The 13044-nt window shown below is 44.5% G+C and overlaps 1 protein-coding gene across 3 annotated transcripts in view; it reads left to right on the top strand.

The window, feature by feature from the left end:
* DSP (desmoplakin) overlaps window positions 1-13044 on the top strand; it is a 63574-nt gene that overhangs the window by 29416 nt on the left and 21114 nt on the right. For all 3 annotated transcript variants that reach the window (XM_015424154.1, XM_015424152.1, XM_015424155.1), the window contains exons 8-16: window positions 141-245; window positions 1067-1162; window positions 1818-1943; window positions 2643-2795; window positions 3399-3553; window positions 4260-4386; window positions 6641-6860; window positions 7724-7938; window positions 12240-12406. In XM_015424154.1, the coding sequence (XP_015279640.1) occupies window positions 141-245; window positions 1067-1162; window positions 1818-1943; window positions 2643-2795; window positions 3399-3553; window positions 4260-4386; window positions 6641-6860; window positions 7724-7938; window positions 12240-12406 (1364 nt within the window). The remainder of the gene's footprint in view (window positions 1-140; window positions 246-1066; window positions 1163-1817; window positions 1944-2642; window positions 2796-3398; window positions 3554-4259; window positions 4387-6640; window positions 6861-7723; window positions 7939-12239; window positions 12407-13044) is intronic.

The following is a 13044-nucleotide window of genomic DNA, read 5'->3' as shown; positions in this document are numbered from 1 at the left end:
AACTCTCAAGGTAAAAAGTACATGTAGACATTCAAGTCTTATGATACTGTATACTGTATAGTGATTTCACTGTACATGGGTGATTCAGCCTTATGGTCACTGATTTCACTAGTGTTTAATGCTGTGTTTTTAATTTGCAGAAACGCATGAGCCAACTGGAAGTCAAGGAAAAGGAACTCAACAAACTAAAGCAAGAATGTGACCAACTGGTGCAAAATCAGCATCCTGCTTCGGACAAAATTGAGGTGCATCTTAAGCTTCTGGTGTTCCGGTTAGCAGGCAGTGTGTCCACTGTGAGGGAAGTTCTGATGATCAAGGAAGCTTCAGCACTGCCAGTATCTGAGATGGTGTACACACAGATCATGGTGCTATTTCTAAAAGTCACTGGGGACCCCCTTTGAGGCAGTGCATTGGTCACTCTAATCATGTGGGGGACAAAGCCCTATTCGGAGTGGCGGGCCTCCTTGAATTCGGGGTGCTGAGCTAGATCCTAACCTCCGTGGCTGGCCAGCATAAGAATGTAAGAAGACCCCAGCTGGATCAGACCAGTGAGGGTCCGTCTAGTCCAGCATCCTGTTTCACACAGTGGCCAACCAGTTATTCCAGAGGGCCAACAAACAGGGCATAGAAGCCAAGGCCTTCCCATGTTGTTTCCTGCTAGCCCTTGGTTTCAGAGGTTTGCTTCCTATTAATTTGGTGTTTCCCTTGACTCACCGTGGCTAGTAGCCATTGATGGGCCTGTCGCCCATGCATCTTTTAAACCTGTCTGTGCTCTTGGCCATCGCTACATCCACTGGCAGTGAATTCCGCAATTTAGTTAGTAATTGAGTAAAGAAGTATTTCCTTTTGTCTGTCCTGAATCTGATGCCCAGCAACTTCCTTGGGTGCCCCCCAAACTCAACCACCACTTTCTTTGCTTGGAGGGATGGGGAAAGACAGGTCAGAGAGAGGGAGTAACAGGATGCTCTAGCCTCTTGCTTGCATGCTCCGTTCTTGATGTAATTCAAACTGTGTTGTCAGTCCTGAGGATGAATCGCGAGATATATGTTTTGTTTTTAATCTATAGGCCTACATGGATACACTGCAGACTCAGTGGAGCTGGATTCTCCAGATCACCAAGTGTATTGATGTCCATCTTAAGGAGAATGCAGCATACTTTCAGGTGTGTTTTGGTGAACAGAGGCAATGGTTGCGGCATTCCAACTTCAGTCATTGTTTTAACTTTGTAGCCGCTGATTTGTATGTCTGAATGAAGAAGTATTAGGGCACGTGCAAGATCTCATTTTCTTGCCCATTTTTAAGTAAAGATTATAGACAGTGAGTTTTGCTTAAAGTAAGGGACACCTGCTAATTAAAGCATCTAGAGTTAGACTCCGGTCTTCCAGGTTGTCTTTCCGTTGGTTCCTTTTACTCATTCTTCATAGATCCATGCTGAAAAGTGAGTTGTATTACTAGGTTCAGGTGCTGCATTTTATATTAATCTGTCCAGGTCTAATGTAAATTTTATTGGCTCAGTGTAGCTTGTCTTCGCATGCTACAAATCTGAGATTGTGACTGTGAGCAATGATGGTGATATTAGATCCACCCATGTGCTAACTGAGGAATCTTCTGTTAGTTGAAAGACTCCTCCCAGTCCAGTCTTTCACAGACAGAGGGTTACATCTGTAAGAGAAAGACTCGTTTTGCGGACAAAAAAGTCCTGTAAACCGAAGGGCATGTTTGGCTCCATCCCAGCGTTGTCACTGTTATCAAAATACACACTGCAGTTTTAAAGTTGTCATGTAATGGAGATCACTTCCCCCCCACTTTCTGTATAGTTTTTTGAGGAAGCCCAGTCTACTGAGAGCTATCTGAAGAATTTACAGGATACCATCAGGAAGAAGTACATCTGTGATAAAAACATGTCGTTGCAAGTTCTTATGGAGCAGATCAAAGAGTTAGAGGTATGATGGACACTATTATTTGAGATCCCATCAAGCTTTGGTGGGATTGAGCCGATTCATATGTGTTATTCTGTCTCTCATTACCCAATATCTTGTGTATGAATGGGCGAACCATTTCTGTTGAAAGGTGTGACATTGAAAGCTCGTGGCAGTTGTTTCGTGCGTGCTGTCTGTCACTTCATAGTACAGTCCTCTTGAAAATTCATTCACACAAAGGATGCTGGGAAGATGAGAGTGGATGTGTGAAATGGGGAAATATAGATGGGGGAAATTGTAACTTCCTAGCTTTCCTGCAGCGTACCGATATGACAGAAATTAGCACCTACTGCTTTCTGAAAGTATAGAGTATTTTCTTTGTACTAGGACATATATTTGGAACCATAGTATTTTTCACAGTTGTCAAGCAACTCCTCATTTCAGGAACTCCAGGTTTATTTTCAAAACTGTCTTGTGTTAATCTGTTTCCCAGGGCAATCAAGTTTTTCAATTTTTGTGGCAAAAGCTGAGATTTAAACCCAGGTCTGTAATGTTCTGCTCTCAGACTCTGTGTTACTGGAGATCGCCGCTGAAGTCCATAAAAAGATTTGCTTATAATTTCGTGAAATATTGGATTTGACCCCGTGAAAATACAATTCTGTTGGTTCATAATGTGCCTTGTTTTAATAAAGTTTCAAAAAGAACATTACCTGTCTTTTCTAGAATGAGCGAGAGAAGATTCTGGAATACAAGAGGCAGGTCCAAAATTTAGTGAATAAGTCTAAGAAGATAGTGCAGCTGAAGCCAAGGAACCCTGACTACAAGAGTAATAAACCCATCATTCTCAAGGCCCTGTGTGACTACAAACAAGATCTGGTAAGAGTTCACATTGTGATTGGTCGGTGCCCGTTAGGAGCTCTGTAGGATGGGAGTGCTTTAAAGCCACCGCTTCATCCTTGGGTTGCAAGAGTTCCATGGGGAAACAGTTGGTGGAGCTTAGTGTCCAAACCCCCCATTTAGTTTGCTAGTCGCTGACTGTACATATTAAGATTTCTGGATCATTCTATTGACTGGTGCTAGGCTGTAGCACATGAAAAACCTACACTGACAATGTTCAGCTAAAATCAGCTTAAATCAGCTAATATTCCCCGTATGGTTTAACTGTAACTGCTAAGACCCCACCTACAGTAAGAGGCATTATAATGCTTCCAAACTTAGATCCAATACTACATTCAAAATTATTACATGGCATAGCCCTTCCAGGATTGTACCACTTCAGAATCACACGGTTGGATGAAGGATTCTGGTGTAGCGTTCCTCCTGATACATTATTTTTCTGTGTGCAGTGAAGTGTCAGTGTTTTCCATAGAGGAGTATTGAAGCATTGCTCCTTAAGTCCATCCTGTTTCAAAAATACTGATTATGTTCTAGCTGGCATGTCCCTTCATAGTACAATATTCTTTCCCACTTTCCACATAGAAAACAATGAGGAAAGGAGATGAATGTATTTTAAAAGATAACAGCGAACGCAGCAAATGGCACGTGACCGGACCGGGAGGCGTGGATATGCTGGTGCCCTCCGTCAGTCTCATCATCCCTCCCCCTAATCCCTTAGCTGTGGATCTGGCAACCAAGTGAGTTATGCGTCAGTGGGTTGTGTGTGGCTAGAGCACTTTTTCCTGCTTCACCTCTATGTGTGTTAGTTTTAATGCATGGCATGACCTAGAATCATAGAGTTGGAAGGGACCTCCTGGGTCACTTAGTCCTGCACAATGCAGGGAATTCACAAATATCTCCCCCCCACCCCCAGTGACCCCTGCTTTATGCCCAGAATAGGGCAACCCCCCCCCCCAAACAACCCCTCCAGAATCCCTGGCTAAACTGGCGTGGAGAAAATTGATTCCTGACCCCAAAGTGGTGATCAGCATTTCCCTGGGTGTGTAAGAAAGGGCCACAAGAACTAAGCACTGAGGCAACCCTTCCTACACTCTGTCTCATGATCAAGCTAAATTCGCAGAATCAGCATTGCTGTCGGATGGCCACCTAGAGAATCAGTGTGGTGATGAATGCACGTACTATTTTGGCTGAATTTTTCCAAGGCAGATTTCAGCCTTTCTCCCTAGTGAGTCCCACGGATGGTTTTGGAATTCCTGTTTTGGGAGCAAGCTGTTAATTTACAAATACACCGTACTAATAAAAATAGCCTGGAGTTAATTCTATTTGGAATATATGGATTTTCCTATTTCTTCAAGGTAGCAGTAGTCTACTCAACAGATTTTGTTTATTAAGTAGGGTGGGTGTGTGTGTGTTTAACATGAATAATAATTCATTGCTTATTAGGATTGAGCAGTACTATGATGCCATTATGGCTCTCTGGAATCAGCTCTACATCAACATGAAAAGCCTGGTGTCCTGGCATTACTGCATGATCGACATTGAGAAGATCAAGGCCATGACCATTGCCAAGGTGAGCATTGCACCAGCTTCTGTCGTTAGAGTAAGAGGGAACAAGGGTTTCTTACTTCTCCATCAGTTTGCTAACTTGCAGTTGTCAGCTTCCTTTCTGGGCAAGGTTGCTGAGCTTTCAATGGCTTCTTGCAATTACTGCATTGCTTTGATGGGAGGCACACCTGAGTTCTGAAAGGGACAAGGTGGCCTATCTGGCATAATCTGGCAGCCAGTCGGGTTCACTCATTGGGCTACTTAACTGCAATAAAAAAACACCAACCCACACCCTTGATTTCCATCACAGACTACTCGGGGCTAGTTACCACCCTTGGTTCCGTGCAGCACAATTGCTAATACCATTTAGAGTTCTCTGCTCATGCATAGGCATGCAGTGAAAATTTGGGGAAAGCTTTCCCTTAATCACTAGAGTATCATCACAAAAAAATAAAACAAGAAACCAGCTGGCACCTTAAAGACTATCAGAATGTAGTCTAGGTTTAAATTTTCATGAGTCAGCTTACTTCATCAGACGCATGGAATGTCTGTCCATAGCAGCTATAATTTATGTGTGACGTTACGACCCTCCATGCATCTGGTGAAGTGAGTTCTGACTCCACAGAAATTTATGTTGCAATCAGTTTTGTTAGTCTTTACGGTCCCCCTGGATTTATGTTTCATTTTGCTGCTGGGGACGAACATGGCTACCCGTCTGTAAATATCATCACAACAGAACAGTTAAAGCGAGATGCAGTACAGTCCTCTACAGACATATTCCGATCTAAATCCACTGAAAGCAGTGGGATTAGACTAGCGTAAATCTGCATAGGATTGCCCTGTTGAAGTTGTAATTAATTCAGATTACGTGATCTTTCATATATGTACCTAATAGATTATGGGATTTTGAACCTAAGCTTGTCACATTATCATTATCTGGAAAACCTCATGAGCTGTTTAAGGACAGACTGAAATACGAACAAGAGCAGGATTAGTTTTCTGGGAGAACCAGACTGACCGGATAAGTTTACAGCCCTGTAATAGACTCTGTACAGTGAGTACACTACATAGGAAAGGAGGAGAGGGAAAGCATTATGAAATCATTCACCTCTGTAGTCTTTTAGGTTGCTTCTCCAGCTGTAACACACAACTAAAATCCACTTCAAGGGCTGTCCATTTTAATTGCACAGTCCCAGCACACCTCCATCTGTTAGTGCAAAAGTAATTCAGAATACTAGGAAGTAAATCCCATTGAACTGAGTGGGACTCACTTCAGAACAGAACATGTGTAAGATCAGGCTGTGCAGGTGACACAGGACAGACACGTTAAAGTTGGCAGAAGGAAAACAGCCAGTGCCGGGTTCCTTCATAACAGGCACTCTATTACGTTCCATAAATTTTCTGGATAGTCGTATTTGAACGATGAGACCATCAGATAGTAGCAGGGAAAGGGTTAAACACCCCTTTCTGTTCCCACCACCTCTCTTACTAAAAATGAGGCTCGGCATCAACACGGTTTTAAGCAAAAACAAAAATGACGTCAGGGTTTTACTATGCGAATCCGAGTGCTTGGCCACTTAGTGTGGATAACAAATTAAAGGCACATAGGGTGCACGTCCAGTGAACTGCATAGCCATGCCCCTTGCAAATGGGTGCTTTGCCCTCTGCGTCACAAACACAGGTATAACAAGAATTAGGTTGTATAACATTCCAGACTTTGCAGACGTTGTCTGCCTCTTCTCAAGTGCTTTGCGGACTGATAACACAAATTCACAGGCTGCTCTGCTTTTACTGATGCAGGTTCTCTCCCTGTTGACCTTATCTGCACATTCCACAGTTTGTGACCTTAGATACTTCACTCTGACACACAGCCCCTTGGTTAACCCATTTGTCACTTTTAAGTCTTACCCTGCAAAAATGCAAATCTACTTTCCAGATTTATTGCTTCCAGTATTACATTACTCATTTGAAGGATTGTATTCCCTGACTAGTGGATGGTTCAAAAGTAAGAACAAAATCCATGTAATAACTTTTATTAGGGTCACCAAATTGACACAGAACAACAGGGAATCCTCTGAGCTCACCAGAAGTCTTCACTAGGCTGCTGAAGACCAAACCCTGCACAGTGTTTTGTGCCGATTTAGTTGGTCCTTATGAAAAGGATTACATGGATTTTGTGTGGACCAGTAAGGCTATTCATAAACCTTTTTTTACTACTTAAAGGAAGGTTGTCGACCCGTCTTGGTTGCCTAAAAACGGTTTCTCTCTGTTTGTTTCAGCTGAAGACGATGCGCAGAGAAGATTATCAAAGGGTGATAGGTGATCTGGAGCTCCATTATCAAGAATTCCTCAGGCACAGCCAAGGCTCGGAGATGTTCGGGGACGATGAAAAGCGGAACATCCAGACCCAGTTCAGCAACGCCCAGAAGCACTACCAAACTCTGGTCATCCAGCTGCCCGGCCATCCTCATCCTCATCCACCACCACCAACTCAACAAGGTTGGGGTTTTTTTTTCCTATGGGAATGCTAGTAAATGAGCTGTTTTCGTAGTTTGTGTTTTATGCACAGTGTGTGACCACAGAACCAAACACAGCTCCCACTGGGGACAGGCAGTGTGTGTGTGTGTGTGTGTGTTAAACCTTCTCTTTGTACTTTCTGCTTGGGACAGCAGAAACAGGGAGAGGGATCGTTATCCACCATTTATTGGTGTAGCGGTTAGGAGCGCGGACGCTAATCTGGGAGAACCGGGTTTGATTCCCCCACTCCTCCACTTGCAGCTTCTGGTGTGACCTTGGGTCAGTCGCAAGTTCTCTCCGAGCTGTTCTCTCAAGAGCAGTTCTCGAAAGAGCTCTCTCAGCCCCACCTGCCTCACGGGGTGTCTGTTGTGGGGAGGGGAAGGGAAAGGAGATTGTAAGCCGCTCTGAGACTCCTTCCAGTAGTGAAGGGCGGGGTAGAAATTCAATCTCTTCTTCTTCATATGCCTGGTGGGCTGCCTTAGGCTAACTTAGGTTTGGTGCATTGGTAGACTGCGCTGGCCAGCCTGTACAAAGCAAAAACTATCAAAGGAGTACTTCGTGTTTCCACAGGAATTAGGATGCTTGTAGTATCTGCCCTTTTCATGATACAAAGCGTGGCATAGGCTAGCCCAACCCCTTTCACTGCATTTTGTTTGCCAGGTGGGAGGGAAGGTGAGATGAAGGAAGACTTCTTTTACCGCATTCAACGAGTGTGCCAGTGGTTCCTAGTTTGGTGCCAGAAGTTCATTGTTGACCATGATTTCCTCCTTTTCCCCTATTCATGGGGATTAACTGTACAGACCGGAGCTAACCCATTGGTTTTCTTCTAATATGTTTTTTTCCAGTTGTCACTGAAGTCACTCATTTGGGCTCTGTCAACCAAGGTCAAGTGAGTGACAGGAACCGGGACCAGGAGAAACAAGAGGCCTGGCTGCTCATGGAACTCCAGAAGCTTCGGCGGCAGATAGAAAACTGCGAGGTCCGAACGATGCACCGGACCCCGCTTCAGCTGGATCAAGCGTCCTCTCACAATTTGTCCATCAGAATCAATGAATTAGAGGTATTACCAACTTTGCAGTCAACAGGCATAATGTGCTATCTGTGAGTCTAGATGAAGGGGACCCCCACCCCACCCTTGATGAGTCCATGGAATTTTGAGAAAGAGGAGTTGGCATCATCACAAAATGGCTGTCATAGAAGGCAGGACTAATCACAAAATGGCTGCCATGGTGGATGATTTTAAAAGACTGGGAAGTCCCAAGCCAAGCCTCCTCCTATGGTAGGGGCAGCTACTTGCAAATGGGGGGCTCACTGTAGACCCAGAGGTGATGCTTCCTTCTCCACTGAGGTAAAGGAAGCCAGGACTGGTTCTGTGCTTTGGGGAAGAGGTATTTGGGGCAAGAAATAAGTGGGCAGCGGGAAATAAATGATTGGGCACCATCTTGATGATCATTAATCTGGATCAGAGGTGTTGAATGCATTGGATCTGCCATAAATGACACTTTGTCGGGCCAGGCCATGTGTGCCGTAAAATGTAATGCCAGGTACCAGAGATCCTTCAGCACTGGCTGTGACCCCATACCCCACCTCAGCAGAGCTCAGGGCAAAAGCAGCCCTCCTTACCCATTATGGCTGCCACCTCCGGGTTGGACAGTCCCTGGAGATTTGGAGGAAAACCTTGGGTAGGGCCTGCATTTGGGGAAGGGAGGAGCCTCAGCAGGAGGTATAATACTCTTAATATAGCTCTTCTGGTCATAATTTTTACTGGTTTCCCCCCCAGTTGTTCGCGGATTGGATAGGAGCTCCGGGCTGTATGTTTGACATGTCTGATCTAGATCAACTATGAAAATCAAAATCCTGTTGAATCCCCTCCATGTATTAGTGGGGCCCACATCTCTAATTGGCCAAATTAAGTATCACTAGTGGTACTTAAGGAGCTGCGGTGGCTCAAGTGGTTAAGACGCTGAACTGCAGGCTGTGGAAGGTCAGTAGTTCAGCAGTTCGAGATCCTGCCAACCTAGCATTCTGAAAGCAAGAAATTGCAAGTAGATAAATAGGTACCACTTCGGTGGGAAGGTAACAGCGTTCTGTGCGCCTTGGCATTTAGTCATGCTGGCCACATGACCATGGAATCATCTTTGGACAGCTCTGGCTCTTCGGCTTTGAAACGGAGATGAGCACCGCAACCCTAGAGTCGGATTTGACTGGCTTTCGAGCAAGGGAACCTTTACCTTTAGTGGTACTGAACATGAATTAGAATCATGTGAAAGTTACCACTGGTGGTATTCCTGTGTCACAGTAACTATTAAAACAACTGGCAAGTATTCCTTTGCTTGGTGGCTTTAAGGACAAACAACATGGTTAAGAGAGACAAGGTTAATATTTTTGTTCTTGAGAAACACTTGTTTCAGCTAATTTTTAGACGGAAGGGGCAGCAATGATACCATATGGTTTTCCATGCAGACACTCCCCACTCCCAAGAATGCAATTGTGCTCATCTTTGGATGCAGATACAGGCCAGTACAGTCCCATGAAGCCCCGCTGTCATCCAGCCCTAGATAAATGTTATCAGGGAGGAACATAATGGGTTGGATCCAGCAGTACATGAAGGAAACTGTATTTGGTAAAAGCAGAAGCGCAAGAACTGTGGCAGTGCATAGAGCATGAATATAGTTCTGAATGAAGGAATATGCATTAGAAGCAACGGAATGTACAGCAGGTAGTCTGCATGAGCTTGTTTGATTTTTTTTTTAAATTGTGTGATTATAAGTACCCCGTACTATGATTTGTGTATTCAGAAAATATAGGAGGGCTATGATTGCTTTCATTTAGTGCAAGCTGACAGCAAGAAGTAATTACAGCAATTCCATTTGTACAAGGACTGTTGTGCACATGCAAATCTTCTGTGGACTCCACCCCGCATGTTAATAGTAAAACAAGAGCATTGACTTCTTGTATGTGTCTGAGCCAAGTTTAAGGTGCTGGCTCTGGCTTTTAGAGCCCTAAACAGCCTCACCTCTGTTTATCTGAAGAATGCATCGATTCGATACCCCTTTTTTTGAATTAAGTTCAGAAGACACCCTGGTTGAGGGTCCGTCTCTCAGTCAAGCCAGCTGGGTTTGCTGAATGCCCAGTTTTCCACTAGTGCAACTGGGTTTTTCTCCTCCTCATCAGTTCCCACATGAGGGTTTTTATTTTTGTCAAATATTGGTGAAAACGGGGATAGACTGCATTTGAAGTCTTTGGTGTAGTGGTTAAGTGCGTGGACTCTAATCTGGGAGAACCGGCTTTGATTCCCCACTCCTCCACTTGCACCTGCTGATGTGACCTTGGGTCAGTCACAAGCTCTGGCACAGCTGTCCTTGAAAAAGAGCAGTTTCTGTCAGAGCTCTCTCAGCCCCACCCACCTCACAGGGTGCCTGTTGTGGGGAGGGGAAGGGAAAGGAGTTTGTAAGCCGCTCTGAGACTCCAAGTGAAGGGCGGGGTATAAATCCAATCTCTTCTCTTCTTCTTCTTCTTTACTGCCTTTTTAAGGCAACGGAGTTTCCTTTCACTATCAAGACCTTTGCAGCACTAGATTTGCAGCCAGATCGAACGTCCACTTTCAGCCCAGGATTTCCTGTACCTCCAAAGTAGCTTATCTGAACACTGAAACTGTCTTTGGCTGCCTTTCGCTGCTCTCCTCTCTGGCCTGGTATGTTCTCAGCCAGCGTGAGTGAGCCGTACGTTTCAGATGAATTCGTATTTTCTGTCTGCTCTGCTTGTTTAGCTCCTCCGCTCTGTCTGTAGGCACGCAGACTGTGCCGCCTGTAATCCCACTGAGCTCCTGATCTTGATCCTGGGTGGGATCTGGGCCAGGGACCACCCATTGCCATACTCGTGCGCCTTCCAAGAGTAGGTCCTTCTCTCTGTATGTCCCAGAGATTTGGAATTGTGGGGTTACATTGGCACCATCTTTGCAGGCAGCCTCGTGACAGGGGGAAAGCCTTCATGTTCCTTTCACCTATTAAACTTGTTCACACTTACTTTGTTTTTTTGTTGCACCTATCTGATTTTAACTGTGGTAGAATTTTTTTATGACCTGTGTTGATGTTTAATGGTCTGCATCCCCACCCCCCCCCCCCCCGAAAAACCTGGAAAGTGTTTGCATGTGTTAATTATATTCTTTGCTACTTTGAATCTTTGAAAACTTTATTTACATTTTTTCGATTGTTTTTTTTGCTGTGCTGCTGCTCATCCAAAGGGTCTCGCGGTGACTTACAACATTAAAACTGTATAAATAAGATAAAACGTAAAAACAAATAACATATATAAAATACTGACATTAAAATATTGAACTACTAAAATATGTGGCGCGCACCATACCACTCATAAAAACAGCCCAGACATATGGATTGTCTTACAAAGGTCAACCTAAGCAATTCAGCCTTTTGTGCCCTACGGAAACTAAACAAGACCAGCAGGGTACGGGTGTCATCTGAGAGTGCATTCCACAAAGTAGGGACCACAACTGGGAAGGCCCTTCACGTGGTGCCGGCTAATTGAGCCATCCTGGGGCCAAGCATCTGCAAGAGGCCCCCTAGTGGATGACTGAAGGGAGTTCAGGGGGTTGTAACGGGAGAGGCAGTCCCATGGGTATGAGGGTCCCAGACTGTTAAGGGCTTTAAAAGTTAATGCAAACACCCTGAATTGGATCTGGAGGCCAATTGGTAGCCAGACAGCTGCTGCAGAATTGGAGCAATATGAGCTGAACATGATGTTCCGGTCAGCAACCTGGCAGCTGCATTCTGGACCACCTGCAGTCTCTGAAGCATTTTCAAGGGTAGGGCTACATAGAGTGAGCTGCAGTAGTCCAGTCTGGAGGTGACCATTGCATGGATCAATGTGGCAAGGTCTGACCCAGACAGATAAGGAGTCAGCTGGTGGGCCTGGCGTAGGTGAAAATTTTTTGACCATGCTTCCGTGGACACTTGTTTATCCAATTATAGCGCAGAATCCAACCACACCAAGAGACTGCCTACAGAATCCAACCACACCATGAGGCTATTGATGGCACCCAACTCCAAACCTCCTAACAATCTCAGTAAGAGGGTGCATATATATGTTAAACATCAGAGAGAGGATCGAACTCCGTGGGACCCCACAATTCAGGTCTTGTCAGGAAGGCTTCTCTGAGAGTGTCCCTGGAGTAATGAGGAGAACCAACTAAGGGTGGTGCCCCCTTTAGCCCCAAGGAGGCAAGGCGGTTGATCAGGAAAAGTAGTTTATAAGTTCATTAACAAACAAAGGTATCAGAGGCAGATTATTCATCTGATCATAACGTATCACAGAAATTGAATATATATATCTTTCTTTTCTTAGGGCATACAAAATGAGTCCCAGTCCATGGCTGACGCCCTTAACCGGCAAAAGGACTACCTTCCTAACTTTAGAGGCACTGAAAAATATATCTATTTGCAGTCAGAAATCAGTGCTCTGTTTCAGAAACTTGAAAATATTAATGGGGTCTCTGCTGGTTATTTGGACAGGTAAGGAAACAGACAAGCTGTTCTGTGGTATCTGTATTGTTTATTCACATTCCAGAAATTTGCTTTGGTAATTAAAAAAAAAAGTAATTGATAATATTGTCATGAAATTTACGAGTTGAAAATATCCAGAACTATGTATTCTATACCAGGTGTCCCCAACATGGCCATGGGCATATGGTGCCTTGTGACATCTTTCCTGGTGGCCACCAAGAGTTTTTAGAAAGTGGGTGGAGCCAGATGGTACTTTTGCCAAGCAGGGCTTCTGATTGGCTGTTGGAGATCTGATTGGCTGTGCAAATTTTTTACCACAGCACAAGGATCTTCACTGCATGACTTAATGTAAGCTATTTGTAAGCAGGAAAACATTTTAAAACAATATATTCATTTTAAAAGGCATCCTGTTAAACAGAGCTTCTGCCTGAAATGGCGAAGAGTTACTATTAAAGAGTTATGCATAACCTCACGCACTGACATTTTGCGCTTGACTCCTCCTCTTCTGGTGGCCATTTTGGGCTTGCTCCCCAAATCTGTCTCAGAATTCCAGAGGTGCCCCCAGGCTCAAAAAGGTTGGAGAATCACTGGTCTATACCCTCAAGCTCTGAATCAAGGAAATCCAATTTTTCTTCAACAAAATAAGC

This window comes from Gekko japonicus, unplaced genomic scaffold (genome assembly GCF_001447785.1).
Source record: "Gekko japonicus isolate JY-2015 unplaced genomic scaffold, Gekko_japonicus_V1.1 scaffold1317, whole genome shotgun sequence".
In the NCBI taxonomy this organism is placed as follows: Eukaryota; Metazoa; Chordata; class Lepidosauria; order Squamata; family Gekkonidae; genus Gekko; species Gekko japonicus.
Note: the sequence above shows the minus strand (reverse complement) of the source record. Positions and strands in the feature narration are given on the sequence as shown.